The sequence below is a fragment of the Equus quagga genome, chromosome 2, assembly GCF_021613505.1.
Source record: "Equus quagga isolate Etosha38 chromosome 2, UCLA_HA_Equagga_1.0, whole genome shotgun sequence".
In the NCBI taxonomy this organism is placed as follows: domain Eukaryota; kingdom Metazoa; phylum Chordata; class Mammalia; order Perissodactyla; family Equidae; genus Equus; species Equus quagga.
Window position 1 is genome coordinate 174,007,173 of NC_060268.1, and position 22,106 is coordinate 174,029,278.

Genomic DNA, 22,106 nt, shown 5'->3' on the forward strand with positions numbered 1-22,106 from the left:
AGGAAGGCATGAGCTTTAGTGCCTGGATTCAGCCCATTTTAGCTGCTTAGAGACAAGTTCCTTTCTTTCCTTCTTTTACATTACTTTTTGTTACTCCATTTACGTTCCAGATGGTGAAGTGGCCAGATAAGCAACCTGCAGATAAGCGAAGCCCACGGCTCATCGTCACTCACCGATAACGCTGACGTCTAACAGTTTCGCCCTGTCTTGACGGAGGCAATAAAAGGGGAAGAGAAATGAGTAACACTCGTGTTATAATAAGCTCAAACTGTCCTCCAGATTTTTTTCTCTAAACTTGGTTCCTTTATTTCCAAACTCTCCCAACAGAACCTTTGGTGACACTACCAGAAATATTAATTACCTCAAGCATCAACCACCAGTTGTTGCAGATGCAGAACTTCTAATTACACAGTTGGCCGCACAGTGATGTTTCCCTGGCCTTCTTAATAAAATAGCAGATGGAAAAATATTAAGTAAATCACAACGTGGCTCTCAAGAATAGGCAGCGAACCAGGGAGGCTAGAGATAGCAATTCTTTTTTTAAAATTTTGTGAGTGTGTGTGTGAGGAAGATTGGCCCTGAGCTAACATCTGTGCCAGTCTTCCTCTATTTTATACCTGGGATGCTGCCACAGCATGGCTTGACGAGTGGTGTGTAGGTCTGTGTCCAGGATCCAAACATGCAAACTCCAGGTCAATGAAGCAGTGTGCAAACTTAACCACTACGCCACCGGGCTGGCCTCAAGATAGTAATTCTTAACTGCAGGGACATTGTCCCTCACATTGTGCAGAGCTCCTAGTGGCCACTGACCGACATCGAAGGCTCCTCTGGCTCTCCCACCACTGCCAGCTTTGCTCACGGATGTCTGCAACCAATTTTGGGGAAGCAAATCCAAACTAACTTCTCTGTATCTAAATAGCATGTTTCTAGTGAAATTCTGTAAGATGTCCATGTTAAGGACATTGATATGCAGTTTTGGTTAGAAATAGGCCATTCTAGGAAAAAAACAGTAATCAAAATTACACTTAAAAATACAATAGTAAAGGAATAAAAATTGTTTTAAAAGCAGAGCTGGAGGGGGCTGGCCTGGTGGCGTAGTGGTTGGGTTCGAGCGCTCTGCTTCGGTGGCCCAGGGTTTGCTGGGTCCGACCCTGGGCGCAGACCTACACACTGCTCATCAAGCTGTGCTGTGGCAGCGTCCCACATAGAAGAACTAGAAGGACTTACAACTGGGATAGATAGCTATGTACTGGGGCTTTGGGGAGAAAAAGAAAAGCAGAGCTGTAAACCAACCTAATCTGTCTTCTGGACTGACTGACTCACGAGGCAGCCACCAGCTCTATATTAAACAGGACAAGAGAGATGTTGTAAGGAGGATTTATTTTTCCCACATTTTTTTTGCAAAGTCAGGTCACTCCCAAAGGTCACTCTTTTGGGAGATACATTTAAATTCTTTTAATGCTATAGGTTCAGAGATTTTTATTGATAAACGTATAAAAAAAATTTTCCATTTGATCCCAAATAAACACTTAACTAGAACACCTAGAAACCTGAAAGAAAATTCAAGATGTAACATTAAAATGGATATCATAAACAGGAGGAATCTTGTGTAAATATTTCCAAATTAATCTTTCATTCATTCAAATTGTTCTTTAAAGAAACATTATCTCTGTACACAGTTTAAATCATAATGACATGGCCGTTATCTTAGGAAACTGACAGAGCCCCGTGGTAATCCACACGTACGCACGGCTGCACTTACCTCAAAGCTGGAAATAGGCTGCACCATGCAAATTACGAGAAACCAGAAAAGGTCACAATAAGTTGCCCCAAATGTTCTGCTGTAATAGTTCCATGGTATTTTGCCATATAGAAACCTAAAAGATGTATCAAACCATGGCATATTTTAGTTTTTTAAAATCACCTTATGCACCACTAACAGAACTTGCTGCAAAGGTGGAGGTGTTCTCTGCCTGCACTAGCCCAACACCGCAGCTCTTCCGGGATGAATTACCTGCCCCCTGAAGATGTGCCCACGTCCTAACCCCAGGTGCCCGCGAACGTGACCTTCTTTGGAATTAGGGTCTGCGAATGTTAAGATGAGGTCATGCTAGATTAGGGTGGGCTCTAAATCCAGTATGACTGGAGTCCTTGTAAGATGAGAAGACGACACAGAGAAACAGACCCAGAGGGAAGACAGCCATGTGAACACGCAGAGAGAAACTGGGAGTGATGCAGCTTCCAGACAAGGAACACCAATTTCTGGTAACCACCAGAAGCCGGAAGGGGCCCATCAGAGGGAGCACGCCCCTGAGGAGACCTTGATTTGGGATGTCTAGCCTCCAGAACCATGAGCGAATAAATTCCTGTCGTTTTAGCCACCCAGGTTGTGGCAACTTATTATGACAGCCCCAGAAAACTAAAACGGCAGCCGTGGGCCACATGTGGCTACCGAGCACTTGAAACGTGGCTGGTGAGGCTGAGGAACTAAGTTTCAATTAAACTGAATAGAGACACACGGCTAGTGGCTACCTTATTGGAAAGGGGAGCTTTCGGTTTGCCCGACTTCTACAACGGGCTTATAAATCTAAACACTTTATCAAGGGTGAATGAAAACTGACAATGAATCATATTGTTATTAGCAAGCTTTAATTAAGTGCATGATCTCTCTCGCTGTGTGTGTATATAATATATAGATTATATATATAATCTTTAGTAGTCAATAAAATTACACCAGCAATAGTTAGTTTCCAAATTACAGTCTGGCTATCTTTCAATATTCTAAAATATGCTTGACAAGTACAGAGAACTGTCCATACACAACTGAGCTGAGAGCCTTAAGCTCTGAATTCACAAACCTGAAATGCTGTTTTCTTGTTTCCTGATCAAAAAGCTCCATTAGTCGAGAGATGCTATTCAGACTCACTGAATACTGAATTAACAAAGTGTGATGAATTGGACTTCATGAAGTATTCATGAGTTCTCATTTAACGCTAATTAAAAAAAAAAGGGGGCCTATGTTAAATGATTTTAAGACCCTGGCACAGAATGACGAAAGCAGGAAAAACTAAGGTTCAGGGGACAACATGATCCAAAATCACATAGTTGAATTATGCAAGTTAGAAGCACAGTGTTTATACCTTTTTGGTATAACATCTCTAGCTTGCAGCATATAAATAAATAGATAAAATTTAAAAACCACTCTTTGTACACTGGCTTTAATCACATATAATGATCAAAGAAATGAAGATTTTTGTGCTAGTTAATAATAGTCTGTTTTATGCATGCCAGACAAGTGAAGGACGTCTCTCTCCTCCTCCAGGACGGCTGAAACGTTTACTTTGGAGCGCCATGTTAAAGGGTAATTAACTATTAAATATCACAAATGCCACATAACATTAAGATTTGCAATGCCAGGTTTTTTTGTTTTCAACAGCATTTCTGTTGGAATTATTTCTTAATATTGCAGGTGAAGAGATGTGATGAGGAAATCAAGCTATAAAAATCTGCAAGCCATTTTAAAATTCTAAAAGAATAAAAACTTGGCATGTAAAACTATTCAACAACTTTACTTCTTGGTCTAATTGAAACAGTTACTAAGAAAATACTTCCTGGATAGGACTGAATTGAAGATATGAACTCTGACAACCAATTGGATATAAAAATGAAATTTTTCTTAGAATTAAATCTTAAAGTTTTGTTTGTTTTGCTGAGGAAGACTTGCCCTGAGCTAACATCTCTGCCAATCTTCCTCTATTCTGTATGTGGGTTGCCACCACAGCATGGCTGATGAGTGGTGTAGGTCAGTGTCTGGGATCCAAAGCCACGAACCTGGGGCACCGAAGCAGAGTGTGCCAAACTTAACCACTAGGTCACAGGGCCAGCCCCAACCAAGATATTGTTAAAAGTCAAAAACAGCTCAATTAATAATAGTGGTATGGTTACCCACTCTTCCCAGGCACCCATTTTAAAGAAAGACCTTTGTTCTGTAAAGAACCTTAAGAAGACAATTTCTAACTGGAAATTTTTGAGGTGTGCAAACTGTAAAAATAGTAGTGTAGTAGACTAGGAAGATGGGCATGGATGTTAGCTCAGGGCCAGTCTTCCTCAGCAAAAAGAGGAGGATTGGCAGCAGTTAGCTCAGAGCTAATCTTCCTCAAAAAAAAAAAAAAAAAAAAAAGGCAGTGTAGATCTCCCAGAAAGTATTTAGTTGAGGGACAATGAGAGCAGGGGCACCAAGTTTTAAAAGCTACACATTTTCTGAACCTTCAAGGAAGGAGAAAGTTCCTACTGTTTAGTGAAAGGCAGAGAAGTGAGAAAAAAGGGAATAAGAACAATGTTACCAAGTCTTACAAAGAATTGATAAAAAACATTAATGCTGGTCAACAACTCCTGTTACCCATAAGGAGGGGCTAAAGGCTTAAGCTTCCTTTCTCAAAAGATAGACACAGTGGAATACTATGCAGCCATTAAAACAATTCTATTTTCCGTCATTTTCATGTTCACAATATACTAGGATGTTGAAATATATTTTAAAAATTATGAAACAGTATACACAGCATTACATTTTTATTTAAAAATAAAACAAAACATATACATTCATGTAAGTGGAAAAAAGTTTGAAAGGATATACACCAAAATGTGAATGGCAGAGATGGTAGTAGTGATCAGTGAGGGGATTAGAAGTGATTTTTATTTTCTTTGGTATCCTTTTCTATATCCTCTAAATGTTCTCTGGTGAACACTGAACACTTCAAATAAGAAAAACAACAAAGCTATTTCCATTCTGGAAAAAAACATCAGTGGGAATCACAATTAATATTTAAATCACTTGGAAAATAGGATTCACCTACCATAAACCTATCACGATTCTCTTTACTGTAAAAAAAGGCAAAATACTTGTAAATGTATTCCATAAATATGGTGTGGACTACTATGAATGATTAAAGCACACTTTATGAGATATTTCTGGAAATTTCTCTGTAAACTAAATTTCTAAGAGAAATTATATTCGAGTTTGCTACTTAAATCTTATTTTGAATCCCTTTGGGAAAAGGAATGTCTATTCCCTAATTTATCTTACAAAAGTCCAGACTTTTTGCTTAAAGTGAGATCTATTTTGCTTTTATTTATTTCAGAGAAAGGAATCCATTATGCTTTGATTGAGGTAACCAAATGATCTGGAATTCAATTATCGAAAATATTATGACTCATATAACCAATGTTTTCTGCATATTCATTACAGGTAATGTATTTGAGAATTTAAAAGATAAAGTTATATGTCTTTTAAGTACTGACCAGCAAGAGCCACTGCAGACAGAAGCAGCTTTATTTTCTCCATTCAAGCTTTATCAAATGGACTGTTCAAAAAGCATACACAAGAGCAAAAAACATCACGTGCAATCAAACTTGTTTTGCCTTAGTCACTGGTTTCCTTTTGGAAGAGAATACACATTTGAGTAACTTCTACTTCAAACATTTCCCAATTGTTTCCATTTCATTTCCTTCTTTCTTCAACATTAGCACTAATAGATACATTTTAGGTAACCGGTCATCATATTCTTTCTCATCTTTATTCATACTGAAACAATAGAAAACCTATACAATCAACCCATATACTGTTCAGAAAGCTGAAATGGCTCATTAACATAGTAGATTCTCCTACGGTAAGAAACTACACACAACTGATATTTTGGAAAATGGATAAAAAGTTGTTTGAAAGCAAACACAAACAGTAATAATTTCTTATCTAAATAATTTTAATCAAATGAATAATATATTCATCTGATAACAGCCTCTATCTTTTAGAATATAAAAAAAAGTGCTCCGATTGCGTTTTTTAAAAATAAGATAACGAAAATCTCACAGAACTGAAATAATTTAAATAAAGACGGTAGCATGGGGAATCTCTATTAAATTTTTGCTCCCAAGACAAGGAGGGAGGTGTGAATTTATCTGAAATCAGAAAGGGACTACAACACTAAGATAGTAAATGCAAAGCTTCCAGCCTTGAAAAAGTATAAACGCTTTGAAAGGTCCTCAGGTGTCTTTCTTTAGAGGAAAGCCATTAACATAAAATCAGATTTCTTAACTAGGTTGCCCGTCAACTGACAAAGCCTGGTCACTTTTTTTGACTGTCCTTTCCTGGCCCACTATTGATATTCACTCAGCTAGGGCTCAAAAGAACAAATAATTGTCTTTTGAAAACACTTTGCTCACTGGGATCAATATACGACCTACTCACAAAAAAACAGCGCATGAATATAGCAACAGGAGAGGAGAATCTTCAGGCCCAACTCTCTCTGCAGCCCCACTGGAGCCAACCTAGAATGCCACCCTCAGGAAGAGTGCCACGGTTCCGACACAGGAGTGACGAATCATTGTCCTCTGAAGGAACCCTAAACTGAATTCTGCAGGAGGAAACCAGAATTGTGGTAAGATGTAAAGTTAAAGTTTTCTCTCATTCAATACTCCGAAGTTGTGATCTTTATGGAGACCATTCTACGCTCATCACTAAGTAGGTGGAATGCAGCTGGTGACATCAACGTGGGCATTTAAAATGCCAAACGTACCAAGTACTGACGTAGCCTACTACTCTGAGAATACTGACATCACCCTCAACACTTCTGAAATCGTATTTTGGAATTTCTTTCAAAATTCAGATATATAAGTCCATAACTTACTGTTGAGGACACATGTAGAGTGTAATTCGATTTACATTAAAATTGTGTGTGTGTGTATATATAGATATATAACAATTCTTTCTCTGGTATGGTGGAATTTCAGATGATTTTTCTTATTTATACTTTTCTTAACATGCTAACTGCTTACAGTATCATTTCTGTAATAATAAACAAATTAAGCTATCTTCATTTTAGAAGGGGAAAAAAGAAAATGTTCCACCCATTCTGAAGGAAGTTGTAAATAAAAGTCGATCAAATGCTCTTGGGGAACTATCTTCAAGGACAAAATTCCAAAGGAATGTGAAATCCACACAATCAGAGAATATGGCTTTGCTCAGTACTCTATCCCCAGTGAGCAAGCACCTGCACACGCAGGTGTTATACACACACACACACACACACACTCTGAGTGAACAAATGCACAGTTTATTTGGACATTCAATTTCTAGACATTTGATTTTTAAAATTATTGTTTTATGTATGATCCTTCCTTTCATTCTAGCTAGCTGAAATTATTTTATAATGTTTTATCTAAATTCAGAGCATTTAGGAGTCAAATTTAAAATCAGTAGTGGGATTCAGACTACAAGTTTTATACTATGGTTTTTAAAAAGATCAATCAACAGAAAAGAGAAAAACGGGCAAAACAAGGAATGAAACGGACTCAGTGGCCAAGCAGCTGGCAGAAGATGGAGATCAGCTGAGAACGAGCACAAGAAGATAACTCTCTTCCCTTCTCCCCGGTCTCCAGCACAACTCAAGCGTAACTGTGAACCGACACATCTGGCTCTCTTCCTTCCTCCCAGCACAGTGCCTGCCACCTTGACAGTGGTGGACAAGGGACACTTGCTGAATGGGTGAAGGACCAAACAAAAGAGAGAGAGAAGGAAAGAAGGTGCTACCCTCTGCTTCAAATTACTAAGTGTAGCATCTCCTCTTCTTCCAAATCAAAGGGCAAGAAATGGATTGTCTCACCTCACGCCCTTGGAAGGGAGGTCAAATGATGCCTACTTCATTAAATGTGATTGTAACGTAGTTATAAAAGCAGTCAGATATTAACAAATTTTTAATCAATAACCAAAGACAAGTGTCCTGAGTTCTAAGGAATGAAAAATAAGTGCATGTTTACTTTTGATGGGGCTTAGGTCAAAGCAGGAGCCAAAATTTTTCTTAAAAAACTCAATTTCTTAAGATTTTTAGAAACTGGGCAAATAACATAATATATAACTAGGGTAATATGTTTTACATACAATAAAATATATAATGTATATTTTATTGCCAATGCTGGGATACTTTTGAGAGTGAAAGGGAGTACTATTAATAATTATTCTAAGAAAAATAATCACGCCAAGACAATAGACATGAAAAGGACTGTCCTGGGTAAACAGACGTCCCATGTTAACATGACATCCTTTTTTTAATGTTCATATTTTCTCTTTTTGAGTTTTCTATTAAACTACACAACATAACATTTGGCAGTAATTTAATATTGAACATGGAGTAACAGCAGAGCTTTGTTCTCTTGAGAAGACATTTTCTAAGTGATGAAACGGACTTCCCACCTTCTTCCCCACACTTATGGTTTTTTGCATAAAGTGATGTTTTAAATAGATCTGAGGAAACAGTCTGTTTTAATTTCCCTAACAGAACAAAAAAGCACAACTGTGATTTAAATCACTTATGAGTCACATATTAATTTTACTTTCCAAAATATTAAGAGAAGTTTACCACATCTTGTTGATAAAACAAACTTCCAAAATGATAAACCCCAATTGTGAGGCTAGGTCATAACATTTTAAAAATCTTTAATCATGAGATTCTCACAAATACACTGCCACAAAATATTTTAGAAAAGCCATATAACAGTTAAAATAAAGAAGTCTCATTTGTGGATGGTTTTGGAATTTCCCCACAGTAATGAATCTGTGCCGGGCACACCTCCTCAGCACCGCGTGGGCGCTGGGCAGAGGGGCGCGAGAGCGGTCTCAGTTCCTGAACAGCAGCATGCGCTCGGAGCACGCCTGCCCCACCAGGCGGGCGTACTGCAGCACGGCCGCCTCCTCGCTGGGATCTTTCTGCTGTTTCCTATAAACACCATAAGGCATGACGACTTTCTTGTAAAGCACCTGCAATCGGTCAGGTTCCCGACTGCGACCTTCATCCACTGCAATAACAAAAAGTACTGGTTAAAAAAGTCACATATCAATCTACTTTTCATTTCCTAATTTAAAAATATTTACTTTGAAATGTGAAAATTATGTATTAAGATGTCCTCTTTGAGCAATATGTTCAAACAAGCGTGTGCAGCATTAAGACTAACTTGAATATGTTAATAAATAACTAACAAAGGCCCTGCTGAAAGGTAATACATTCCCTCTATGAAGAGAGCTGAAACGTTGGGGAGAGGAAGAACGGTACATTTAAAAACTGGCCTTCAGGGGCTGGCCCCGCGGCCGAGTGGTTAAGTTCGCACGCTCCGCTGCAGCGGCCCAGTGTTTCGTTGGTTCGAATCCTGGGCGCGGACATGGCACTGCTCATCAAACCACGCTGAGGCAGCGTCCCACATGCCACAACTAGAAGGACCCACAACGAAGAATACCCAACTACGTACCGGGGGGGCTTTGGGGAGAAAAAGGAAAAAATAAAATCTTTAAAAAAAAAAAACAACTGGCCTTCGACACCTTGATTACTTTCTCATACATGATAAAGTTTTTCTTCCTCTGATGTCAACTTACTGTGTGCCTCTCCCCAAGCCAACATCCCGTCCGAAGTCTTCATCTCTGCAACAAAGCTTTCTTCGGACTCGCCAGCTCAGGCTGACTTGAGCTGGGCAGGTGCGGACAACGGGCAGGGGGCAGGTCTGACAGCTTTCACAGAGGACAGGGCGGAGACAGCAAGTGGCTGCCTCTACCAGTTTTCCTCCTCTTCCACATAAAAGAACCCCTGGTTTTTAGCAGGACACACTGGTCACCCAGAGGAAAGCCTGTTTCCTAGCCTTCCTTGCAGCTTGGTGTGGCCTTGTGACCAAGTTTGGCCAACAGGATACAAGCAGACGTGTTTGTGGTGATTCCCAGGAATCTTTTAGAAGGACAGGGGGCCCACGCCCTTTGCCTCTTTCAGTCTTCAACCCTTCCTTCATTCTGCTGCCTGGAACACGGTCGCCGTGGCAAAAGCTCTAACCTCCATCTTGGAGACCGAGGCTAAGAGCTTTCCCTCAGTTCAGCAAAAACAAAAGCTGGAAGGAATCCGGGTACCTGAGGACTTTGTGGAACAAAACTGCCACACCAGCCCTGGACTGCCTATGTACAGAATTTCACATAAAACAGAAATAAACTATCTTGTTTATGCCAAATTATTTTAGGTTTCTATTATTGGCAGTTGCTGCTAATCCTAATATAGACAACAATGTTACAGTATCTACTAAAATGTACCTCTGTTTCATTGACTCAGCAAGGCCACTGCTACGAATCATGCAACAGCTGTGGTTCGCAACCCTGTCTATGGATGGGAATCATCTTAGGAACTTCTTTTTTTTTTTAAGGAAGATCAGCCCTGAGCTAACTGCTGCCAATCCTCCTCTTTTTGCTGAGGAAGACTGGCCCTGAGCTAACATCCGTGGCCATCTTTCTCTACTTTATATGTGGGACACCTACCACAGCATGGCCTGCCAAGCGGTGCCATGTCCACACCTGAGATCTGAGCCGGTGAACGCCGGGCCGCTGAAGAGGAACACGCACGCTTAACCGCTGCACCACGGGGCTGGCCCCTGAGGAACTTCTAAAAAATACCAAAGTCTAGATCCCATCCCCAGAGATCTTGATTTAAAAACTGGTCTGAATGGATCCTGAGCATCAGTATTTCCTTAAGCCTTTTAAAGTGGGTTGAGAACCACTGTCTTAGAAAAACACACACAGCAGTGTTCCCATATATGTACAAGGATGTTTACAGCACTACTCTCTGCATTACTGAAAAACCAGAAACAACCTACATGTCCATCAGTGGAGAACCCGTTACATATGCTAAGGTAAATGCATATAATAAAATGTTATACGGCTATTAAAAGGACAAAGGAAGACAGACCATGAGGATCAAGGCTGCACCAGGCAGAGGAGCCCAAGGTGTCCTTCCCTACATACTGATCTATATCATCCTCTGGGAGGTCCTGACCGGATTCGACCTGATTCGTACCCAAAGTTATAGGACCACCCAATAACCAGACCCCACCTGCACTGATACCATTTTAATAACTTTACATAATCTTTCCTTTGTCTTGTAAAGAAATAACTCACATATCTCTGCCTTATAAATTTAGCCCTGCCCTCAACCCATGCCTGCAGCTCTTCACCGCCCACGGGTCCTTTCCCCATGCTACAGCTCTTGACTGCACATGGGTCCTGTTGCCATGCCTGCAGCTCTTTACTGCCCATGGGTCCTTTCCCCGTGTCTGCAGCTCTTCACTGCCCGTGGGTCCTGTCCCCATGCTGTAGCTCTTCTCTGCCCATGGGTCCTGTCTCCATGCTGTAGCTCTTCTCTGCCCATGGGTCCTGTCTCCATGCTACTCCGTGCTATTCTCTGAATAAAGGAGCACTACTACCAGACCTTGAGAGTCCAAGAAATCCTTCTTTCCACTCCTTGGCTCGCCGAGCCGGCATCCGAAGGTAGATTATTAAATGACAAAAAAGTAGGTACAGTATAAACAAATTTTTTTTTTAATGCTTTTTTGGTGAGGAAGATTGGTCCTGAGCTGTTGCCAATCTTCTTCCTTTTCTTCCTCCCCAAAGCCCCAGTACACAGTTGTATATTCTAGTTGTAGGTCATTCTAGTTCTTCCATGTGGGACATTACCTCAGCGTGGCTTAATGAACAGTGCAGAGGTCCGCGCCCAGGATCTGAACCCCCCCAACCCTGGGCTGCCGAAGCAGAGCACGCAAACTTAACCGCTCGGCCATTGGGGCCGGCCCCCCAAAATTGTTCTTTCTATTAAAAGCCTAGTGTATGCAAAGGAAGAAATCTGGACAAACACACTGACGTGTTACCAGTACTCGTCTCTGACTGCTCCCTTTGCTAGAACTGCCTCTGCTCCCCCAGAGAGCCGTGTGGCTCACCTTCTTGCTTCTCCGGATCATTGTAAATGCCAGCTCCTCAGAGGGCCTCCGTGGTCCTGTTTAAAGCAGTGTCCCCCCTCTCCCTTGCTCTCCTTCATCTTCCTTCACAGCACTTACCATCATCTGACATACACATTTACTTACTGCTTGTTTCCATTTCCACTAGAAAGTGCTAAGAAAATGAAAATAAAATAAAAAATTTTATTTATGACTGTTCTGCCCACTACTATTTCCCCAGTGTCTAGTACAATGCCAGACACACAGTGGGTGCTCCATAAATGTTTGCTGAATGAACAAATCCATCTCTGGGAGCAGTATGACAAGAAACTTTCACTGTGGGACACACACACAGACTCATCATTTTTGGGTTTTTCTATAATTAGCATAAGGCTTTTAGAATTTTTAAAAAGTTGTTTTTAAGGTTGATTTAGGCATTTTCTTTGCTAAATTTGCATCTTCTGAAAATGAAAAGTGGAAATGCCAGTTTCCTTTTCTACAAATGAAGAGAACTGTTTTAGACTTCTCAGGGCCCTCCAGCTATGAACTTCTTTCTTAAAGCCAACAACCAACTTTTCACAATAGAGTCGCTATACATTAAACATTCATTGGATGCCTACCTCACACTGTGCTTTGAATACTTAAGTTGGGTTACATCCTTTATTATTTTGCAGTGGAAGCAAGAAATATTAAACATTTATTCTTCCTCAACTGACGTTGTTTTCTCTATGGGATATTCACTAATTAATCAGGATAAATCATCTAAGATCAGTTTCAGAAGAGAGAGAAGTACCACTATTCTTCTAATTTCTAAAAGAGAAAGAGAGATCCCATTTTACGGACTCATAGGCCAGCTGATCTCAATCATCGTATGAGAAAGTGAGTTAGAGCATCCCCAAACGGACTACACTCTATGCCTGTTTACAAGTTTCTAACGGGGATGCCAGTTCATCATGTACTATTACCCAAAAAGAAGTCATCCACTGTCAGGAAGACCACATCCTTCCACTTAGATCCCAGATTGGGAAGGCACGGAGGGATGAGGAGAAAGGGAACACCAAGGACACCAGCCAGAGGGTTCTCACATCCACAGAAGTGAACGCCAGCGTAGTTTGAGATTTTCACTTTATCCAGGACATATTCAGAGGAGATCAGGTGAAGAAGGATAGAAACTGGCAGGAGAAGGGATCTCTTCAGCACTGCTGTTTTACCCCCAGGGCTGTTCCTGGGCCCTTCTGTCCTCAGCCCATTCCCCGCCTTCTGCTCTGCTCTACGCTGCAGGAGGCTAGAGCTAGGGGACACAGAAGCCAGGATGTTTCTCCCCAAACCTCTCCTCTCACTTCCCTGGCTCTGCTTTTTGGCAGCAGCTCCAGCTGCTCTTGAGTTGTCAAGGTTCCAGCTTCTGTTGGGAGCCCTGGCCCCTGGGCCCCTTCTCTGCAGCCCAGGGGTGGCAGTGGCTTCCTGCTGTTGGTAATCTCTGGGTCACCTCTCTGCCTTGCCTGGCTCTCAGGAACACCACTGCCCATTTTCACCCATTTTCTGCATTAAATGTACTATGCTGTAAATATCTGGAGTGCTTCTGGTGTTCCTGGCTGGATGTATCAACTTCAAAATATTGTTGTTGTTTGCTTCTTACAAATCACTTTATCCAACTAGAGCAGAAAATCCATGTATGTAAAACCAATATTGACCATTTACTAGGTTACCTCATCCCTTACCAGGGCAAGTGATAAGCAAAGGAAAAGGCAGACATTTTAATGTATGCATGCTACCACACGGCAACTAGCTCCCGTACCCGGCTATAAATGCCACCAGCAGGAGGCAGGTAGAGTCAAGTGTGTTTGGAGTCTAACACAAACAGAAAACTAGCAAAGAACAGTGAGAACAGCAGAGAAGAGAAGCAAGAACATTGGCAAAATTGCACGAAACTTCTAAATCTAAAACACTGGATTTTTAAAATTGGAATTTTAAAGTAAGACTATATTTAACTATAGAGAATGATGTTTAACAGTTTAAACCTTTATCCTAAAATATTTCAGGACAGACACATTTTAAGATTCAAATGAATGGAACATCCCAGCAAATAAAAACATAAAACTTGATATGCTATCATCTTATTTTATCTAGAATGAAATTCCACCCTCTAATTTCTCTTTTCTAGTATGACCTATAAAAATAAAAACAGAAGATTAGGAAAAATCCATCATTATGTATAATTTACATCCACTATTTCAAAATATATTCCTCCTAGAGAGTAGGAAATTTTGTATTCTTTCACTTGTCAAAATATAGACTTCATTTCTATTTATTAAGATAACAGGAACAGTTTTAAAATTATACGCATATCAAATTTGGGGGAAATACTACAATGTGCAAGTTTCAAACACTGAATTCCAGACTGGCTTGTGATGCTGCTGCTGTCTATTGTTTAACATATATATCTAATGAAGTCTCATAAAGCTTGTAAATTAATTTACAGCATCTTTAGAGAGCCTAACAGCATAGAAATCACTCAGGCTCAACAATTATTTTTACTCCAAATACTTTTGAGGCCTTTGTTCTGGATCAAAGTAGTCAAATGCATAACACACTTATAAGGTAGAATCAACCAGCTATTCACTTTTTTTTTTTTTTTTTTTTGGTGAGGAAGATTGGCCCTGAGTTAACATCTGTGCCCATCTTCCTCTATTTTGTATGTGGGATGCTGCCACAGCACAGCTTGATGAGTGTGTAGGTCTGTGCCCAGGATCTGAACCTGAGAACCCGGGGCCTCCAAAGTGGAGTGCATGCAATTAACCACTATGGCACCAGGCCAGCCCCCAGGTATTCACTTTTTAACATCATACATAATTGTAAAAAAGTGGTAATAATAAATTTTAAAATCCTCTCCTTGTTTTCTTTAATGTTAATGTATCCAAGTCATCTGAAGATGGCAAATGCATTTGGTCTTAGTGTTCAAATACTCTGGAAGTTCACGGCGTTGCTATTACTGTTAGTGTTTAATATTTCAAATAATGTGGTACTAATTCTATCACCAACTCACCAGATTATGCTGAGACTTAACTGAAATTTTTTTTAATTTACTGAAATAAAAATTAGTTTTCTTAATTGCCCCAAATTCTTCAATTCTCCCATTATACATTTTGACTATAAAAAAGGCAGTGAAAAGTCATATAGATAAAAAGTTGCACCAAAACTTATTTTTCCCACTTAAACAAACTTAAATTGCAACTCTAGCTTAGAACATAAACTTAGAATTCTGCTTACCCAAAGATATTAATCTAAAGCTGCCAGGACTTTAGGAAAAGAGAACACAGACCAACAAGACATATACTAAGAGAAACAAAGGAAAGATACAATATAAATTTTTAAAAACTTGATCTTTCACTAACTTGAACTAACAAGAAATTTTCTGGGAATTAGTTGTCAATGAAATTACTGAACACTCAATAATAAGCACACTAATTTTTTATTTTATATCTTTTTTAGTCATAAAAGTAATGTTTGTTGTAAAAACTCAAATAATAAGAAATAAACAGTGAGTGATCTCAGCCCCCATATATAATCCTTTCTCCTACTAATCTCCTCGTCCCACCAAGCTTCCAAATTACCAGTGTTTAACAATTTCATAAGATTCATTTAAATATTTGAATGCAAAGTTTTGAATCACATCATAGCCATACCTTAAATTAAGGTCAAACAATCAAATCAATCCCCATTTCAATGGGTATAGTGTATTAACGTCAGAAACCATTGATTAGCAGAGACAAAACACAGTTCTGCTTTCTAGGCTTAACAGTCTGCAGCTTTACAATCATTAGTGACATTCGCAATGTAGGCAGATTCTGATTCTTGGCACATGCTGTATTAGTTAGTATTAAAACCAATTTAAAACCTAAACAAAAATTCTACCAGATACTTAAAACACTGAAAATAACTATTATTATATTTACTAAAGTAAAAAAGGCATCTCAAATCCTCACAAAATCCTTTTTTAATCATCTTGTAGTGCTTGCCTGATAAAGGTCATCAGTGTTTGTAGACAAAAATCTATCTGACTCCACAAAGCAGAAAAGGGCTCTTCCTGAGAGGACCTTGTAGATATTAGAAAAATAAGCCATTCTGAGATTAAAGATGATTTGCCATCTCCTCTAAGGGAAACTGTCATTTTATTGAGATGTCATGGAAATGTGTGCCAACAACAGTCTTTTCCATCTTTCCTTTCTCTAACATATCACAGTTTAATTTCATAATACAGAAACCAAAGGCAATTTGCTAACTCTTTTCTGAGATGAGCATTTGATCACTAGTGATACAAATATGCTGTCAACTCTATGATATTTTAATCTCCAAGAAAAAGTCTGGTGGGCAAAAACTGCTTGATCCCCTCCCCACCCCGCCCCCACTGTTTATTCACAGGAGATGAGCTGTACGTTGTAGGTGCTTTCAAAGGAGCAGAATCTAGAGATCAAAGCTTTCCTTCTGCTTCTTATGGGGATTTAACTCATTCGTTATTCTTAAAGAGACTTTACAACTTCTGGGCTTTCCAGAAAACGATGAAACAGTTTTTTTCTGAACTCCTTTAGTTACTGCTACAGCATTATTACATAAACATGAAAACAAGCTACATCCTTTACAGTTTCTCATGAAGACAGCTGTATAAATGGCAGCCTTGGTAACGTTAATGAAGCTAAATATAGTTGGGCAAAAGTGTGATGGAAAAGAAGAATCTGAAATTTGGAACAAATACATGATAGAACTCAACTCTGAAACTAAACAACTCTCAAAAGTTCAAAGTCAAATATGATTTAGACTATTCTAAAGTGACAGGAGGTATTAACAAATGTTTTAATCACTATGGGGGAGGGGGTGGGGTGGGGAAGGTGGGGAGAAATTGTGACAAGAAGCTTTTTAGTCTGGGATAGCAAAGGGCTAGGGAAGGGAAGGCATAGTAGTTATGACAGAAACAACTGAGCTCAACCAGCTAGTTCTTCAACCCATTTTGTGTGAGGCTCAAAAACTGCTTTGGGAACCCATCAGGGAGAATTACACATTTTCATATTCTATAAGGAATATTGTTGAGAGTCATTTCACTCAATATTTTTCAGTAAAAATGAAAACTAAGAAAACAAATCTAAACTTAGCTTATTTGTAAAATACCACTTAGTACAGCTTTATTGAGATATAATTCTCATACCATACAATTCACGCATTTAAAGTGTACAAATCAATGGTTTTCAGTGTATTCACAGTGTTGTGCAATCATCACAACAACCAATTTTAGAGCATTTTCAGCATCCTAGAAAGAAGCCTTCACCTAGGAGCATTCACTCTCCGTTTCCTCCCAACTTTCTTAGCCCTAAGCAACATCAATCTACTTTCTATCTCTGTGGAATCACAAGATGTGTGATCTTTTGTGACTGAATTCCTTTCATTTAGCACAATGTTTTCAAGGTTCATCTATATTGTAGCAATGTATCAGCACTTCATTAATTTTTATTGCCAAATAATGTACTATTATAAGGACATATCACGCTTTATTTATCCATTCAGCAGTTGATGGACATATGGGTTATTTACACTTTTAAACTATTACAAACAATGTTATGAACACTCATGCATCGGTTTTTGTGTGTCTTCCTCTCTCTTGGATATATGCCCAGGAATGAAACTGCTGTGTCACATGATAAGTCTATGCTGAACCTACTGAAGAACTACCACACTGTTTTCCAGAGTGGCTGCACCATCTTACATTCGTACGAGCAGGGTATCAAAGTTCCAATTTCTTCACATCCTCATCAACACTTGTTATTATCTGACTTTTTGATTATAGCCATCCTAGTGGATGTGAAATGGTATCTATTGTGGTTTTGATTTTGCATTTCCCTAATGGCTAATGATGTTGAGTTTCTTCTCATGTGCTTATTGGCCATTCATATATCTTCTTTGAAGAAATATCTATTCAAATAATTTGCCCATTTTTAAACTGGGTTATCTTTTACTGAATTTAAGAGTTCTTTATAAATTCTGGATACTAGATCCTTCTCAGATAAGTAATCTGCAAATACATCCTTTTATTTTATGGATCATCTTTTTACTTGGTTGACAGTGTCTTTGGAAATATAAGAGTTTTTAATTTTGACGACATCTACTTTATTTATTTTCTTTTGCTGCTTGTGCTTTAGGTATCATATCTAAGCAACCATCGCCTAATCCAAGGTCACAAAAACTTACTCCTAAGTTTTTCCTGAGTTTTATGGTTTTAGCTTTTACATTTGAGTCTAATCCATTTTGAGTTAACTTTCGTAGATGGCATGAAATAGAGAGTCAACTTCATTCTTTTTTATGTGGATATCCAGTTGACCCAGGACCTTTCCCCCACTGAATTGTCTCTGTATCATTTTTGAAAATCAATTGACCATAAATATGAGAATTTATTTCTGGACTCTCAATTCTAGTCCATATGTATAGATACATACGTCTATCTATACGCCAGAAACACACAGTCTTAACTTTATTCTTTTTCAAAACTGTTTTGGTTTTTCTGGGTTCCTTCAATTTTCATGTGAAGTTTTGGATCAACTGTCAATTTCTGCAAAGAAGCCAGCCAGTTATTTTCATACAGATTGTATTTAATCTATAGATCAATTTGAGGAGTACTGCCATCTTAACAATATTAACTCTTCCAATCCATGAACATGGAATTTTTTTTCCATTTATTTCCTTCCATAATTTCTTTCAACAATGCTTCATATTTTTCAGGATATAAGTTTTAAACTGCTCTGTTAAATTTATTCCTAACAATTCTATTCTTTTTGATGATATTATAAATGAAATTACTTAATTTTATTTTTAGATTGTTCATTACAAGTATATAAAAATAAAATCGATTTTTGTGTGTTGGTCGTTTATCCAGCAACCCTGCTAAACTTATTTATCAGTTCTGATGGTTTTCTAATATATTCTTTAGGATTTCTATATACAAGATCATGTCATCTGCAAATAAAGACAGTTTTACTTCTTCCTTTCCAATCAAGATTCCTTTTATTTCATTTTCTTGCCTAATTGCCCTGGTGAAAATATCATTTTTTTTTTAGGAAGATTAGCCCTGAGTTAACATCTGCCACCAATCCTCCTCTTTTTGCTGAGGTAGATTGGCCTTGAGCTAATATCTGTGACCATCTTCCTCTACTTTCTCTGCGGGACACCTATCACAGTATGGCTTCATAAGTAGTGTGTAGGTCCGAGCCTGGGATCCAAACTGGCAAACCCCAGGTTGCTGAAGCAGAGTGTGCGAACTTCACTGCTACGCCACTAGGCCGGACCTGAGAACAGCATTTTTTAAGGGGAAAAAAAAAAACTATGCAATCTTGTTAAACTCACAATGTGATGTTGACTTGAAATAACTCTTGGCTTGCAGAAATCATGTAATAAAAAACAAAACATAAAAAACAAAACAAAACAAAACAAAACATAATTCATCTAGATGTTCCAACCAGAAAGAACTTCAGTTTAGTTCTGATATTATGGTCATTTGGTATCAAGGTCCTGTAAAAGGTCACCAGACGAAAGCTGAATAATGCCAGACACTGTCAACTGCATGCAAAGATCACAACAGTTTTATCTCCTGCCTCAGCATACTGCTGGTAGGATTAGTAAACACTGGTTAGCTAAGTAAAATGCTAATAAAAACCCTCTTCTGATGATGAATAAGGGTGGATAGTCTCTCAAATTTCTACTCTAAGGGTATTTTGACCCTTAAATACTCTCTTAAATACTTCCTATTTCACCATCAATGTCTAACTTAATAAAGGCCACATTTAAAAATGGACAACAATATAATAAAAGACATATAAATTAAAACAACCAAAACACACCATTACAGAATTTCTCAAAGATAAAGGGGAAGTTGGTTTGCACATCTGCTGTTGTGTGCTGGGGCTGGGGCCAAAGAGGCAGTCTGCGAGTTCAAGGGTGGCAGGCCCGGCCATATCTGGCCTGTGTGGTCAAGAGATTAGTTACATACAAGGGACTTGATCATATAAATAAATATGTTGAAAAAAAATGGGAGCTCAGAGTTCTCTGTCAAAGAAGGGATAAAAAGGAGAAGACTAGAATAAATTCTGCTGTGTTGGATTACAATTGGAGGTACTGGTGAAACTCATGGCTTTTATATATTGCATAGACATATAGATATAAAAGTGTGTTTGTTTGTGTATATACACATGTATTTCCTAGATCTGTCTACTGAGAGGGCTTGGAAGCAATGAAACTCTAGTAGCAATGAGCATACTTACTGCCCAGATCTTGTTTTCTAAATATTACTCTTCATGAAAAGGAACTAGAGCTCCCTGGAGAAGTGCCTAAATGCAGAGCTGGGTCAAAGAAGGCACAAGATGAGCCGACTATTTTGTGTCAGAAAGTAAGTAAATGCTCAAAGAATGATGAGAATATGTTGAAAGAACACAGGAGTCACCTTGAAAAGGTTTTCACTGGCCAAATCTGAGACAACTTGAGAATTCAAAATAAATAATGAGAGTAATGAATTATAATACATTGGCTAAAATAGGATTCTATGGATCCACACTGATATAAACAAACAGGGAGAAGGGACTGCTCTTTCTTACAGTAGAAGGCCAACTAATAAAAGTAGAAGGAATGATGGAATTGGAAAATTGTCACTTGGCAGCCATCTGAGTAATATATGATTCCAAACAAGAATCATCAATGGACGTAAAAACTAGTAGATGTAAGTTTGAAAAAAATAGGATATTTACATAGTCTCAAGTACCTCCCTACAAAATACTTATTAATTACTTATTAACAGATACAAAAAACTTAGTAACTTTATAGTGGAGACACTTGGCAAATATCACTTTACCAAGTGATATAAATCAGTGAGATGAACTCACAGTGCATCTCCTCAGATGATGCAATAAGAACACAGCATCACTTCTATGGTATTCTTGTGAAAACCACACAACGTGAATCTAATTACCAAGAAACATCTGATGAATACAGATTAAGGCATATTCTGCCAAGTAACTGGACTGTATTCCTCAAAAATGTCAAGGAAATAAAAGACAAGGGTACATGAAGGAACAGTTCCAGATAAAAGGAGACTAACGAGATACGACAGTAAATGCACGGCACCATCCGGACTTGAACTCTGAATCAGAAAGGAAAGAAGGAGAGAGGAAAGCAGGTGTGTGTGCGTTTCTGCTTTATAAAGGACACTCCTGGGAAAACCTGACACCAGAAGAGAGTCTGTGGTTAGACCGGAATAACATATCAAGGCTACTCTCTAGGTTTTGAAGGCTGTGCTCTGGTTATATAGGAAAATGTCCTTGTTTTCAGGCAGCACACTGAAATATTTAAGGATAATGATGCAATGTATCTGCGACTTATTCTCAAGTGGTTCAGAAAAAAAATACAGAGTAAAAGGGAGGAAATGATAAGGCAAATGTGGTAACACGTTAACAACCGGGGCATCTGGGTGAAGGGTATGCAGTTCTTTGTATTATTCTTAAAATTGTTCTGTAAATTTGAAATTACTTCAAAATAAAAAATTAATGAATACTAATGGTAAACTGTTCTTCAGCCTCCCATCAGGTTCCCTCATATCTGTGTGTTTCTGGAACCCAAGCATTACACCTGTACTTCTTTCACTGTTAAACTTTGTTCTGACAGATTCCCACCACTCCAGCCTATTGAGATAATTTCATATTGTTTAGCTTCTTCTCACATGTTAGAGATCCTTACATGTTAAAGTATCTGAAAATTTAGCTATCACGATAAGAATAAAAACCGTAAGCAGAGTCCCGAAAAAAGAGCAAGGGTAGTACTATATTTAATCTAAGTCAATACATGGATAGCTGATAATTTTTTTATTACTAAATATATTGAATCAGTTTATTTTAGGGTCCACGATATTCAGTTGGTTTGACAAATTATTATTTTTTTAAATCAATAGCTTTAAATTCCACCATATTCTACAGCTCACGAAAGTTATTACCATGAGGGTAATAGGTAATCTCATTGGTAACCTCACTGATAGCCTCATTGATAGGTAACTCATCAGGTGACAAAGGCAAACTCCCATTTACCATGAAAGCTAGCTACAATCCTCACTTCCAAAGAGCGAATCTGGCATTGGGTTGACTTTGATGCCTTCCAAGAGAATTAAACGAGAGACTTCCAAGGGTACCTTCAAGCAGCAAAACCTTTGAGAATTTCCTGGGGCATAAAATCAAATTAGAAACTACAGTATCTACCTCAGAGGCAAATACAAATTCACTTTTCTTTGCCAAAGGCGTCAATCC

General features: G+C 38.6%; 1 protein-coding gene across 2 annotated transcripts in view; it reads right to left on the bottom strand.

Moving 5' to 3' along the window:
• Positions 1 to 7,285: 7,285 nt before the first annotated feature.
• The window catches only part of ATE1 (arginyltransferase 1), a 165,926-nt gene continuing 151,105 nt past the window's right edge, over positions 7,286 to 22,106 (bottom strand). For both annotated transcript variants that reach the window (XM_046652097.1, XM_046652096.1), the window contains exon 12: positions 7,286 to 8,847. In XM_046652097.1, the coding sequence (XP_046508053.1) occupies positions 8,669 to 8,847 (179 nt within the window). In that variant the 3' untranslated portion in view covers positions 7,286 to 8,668. The remainder of the gene's footprint in view (positions 8,848 to 22,106) is intronic.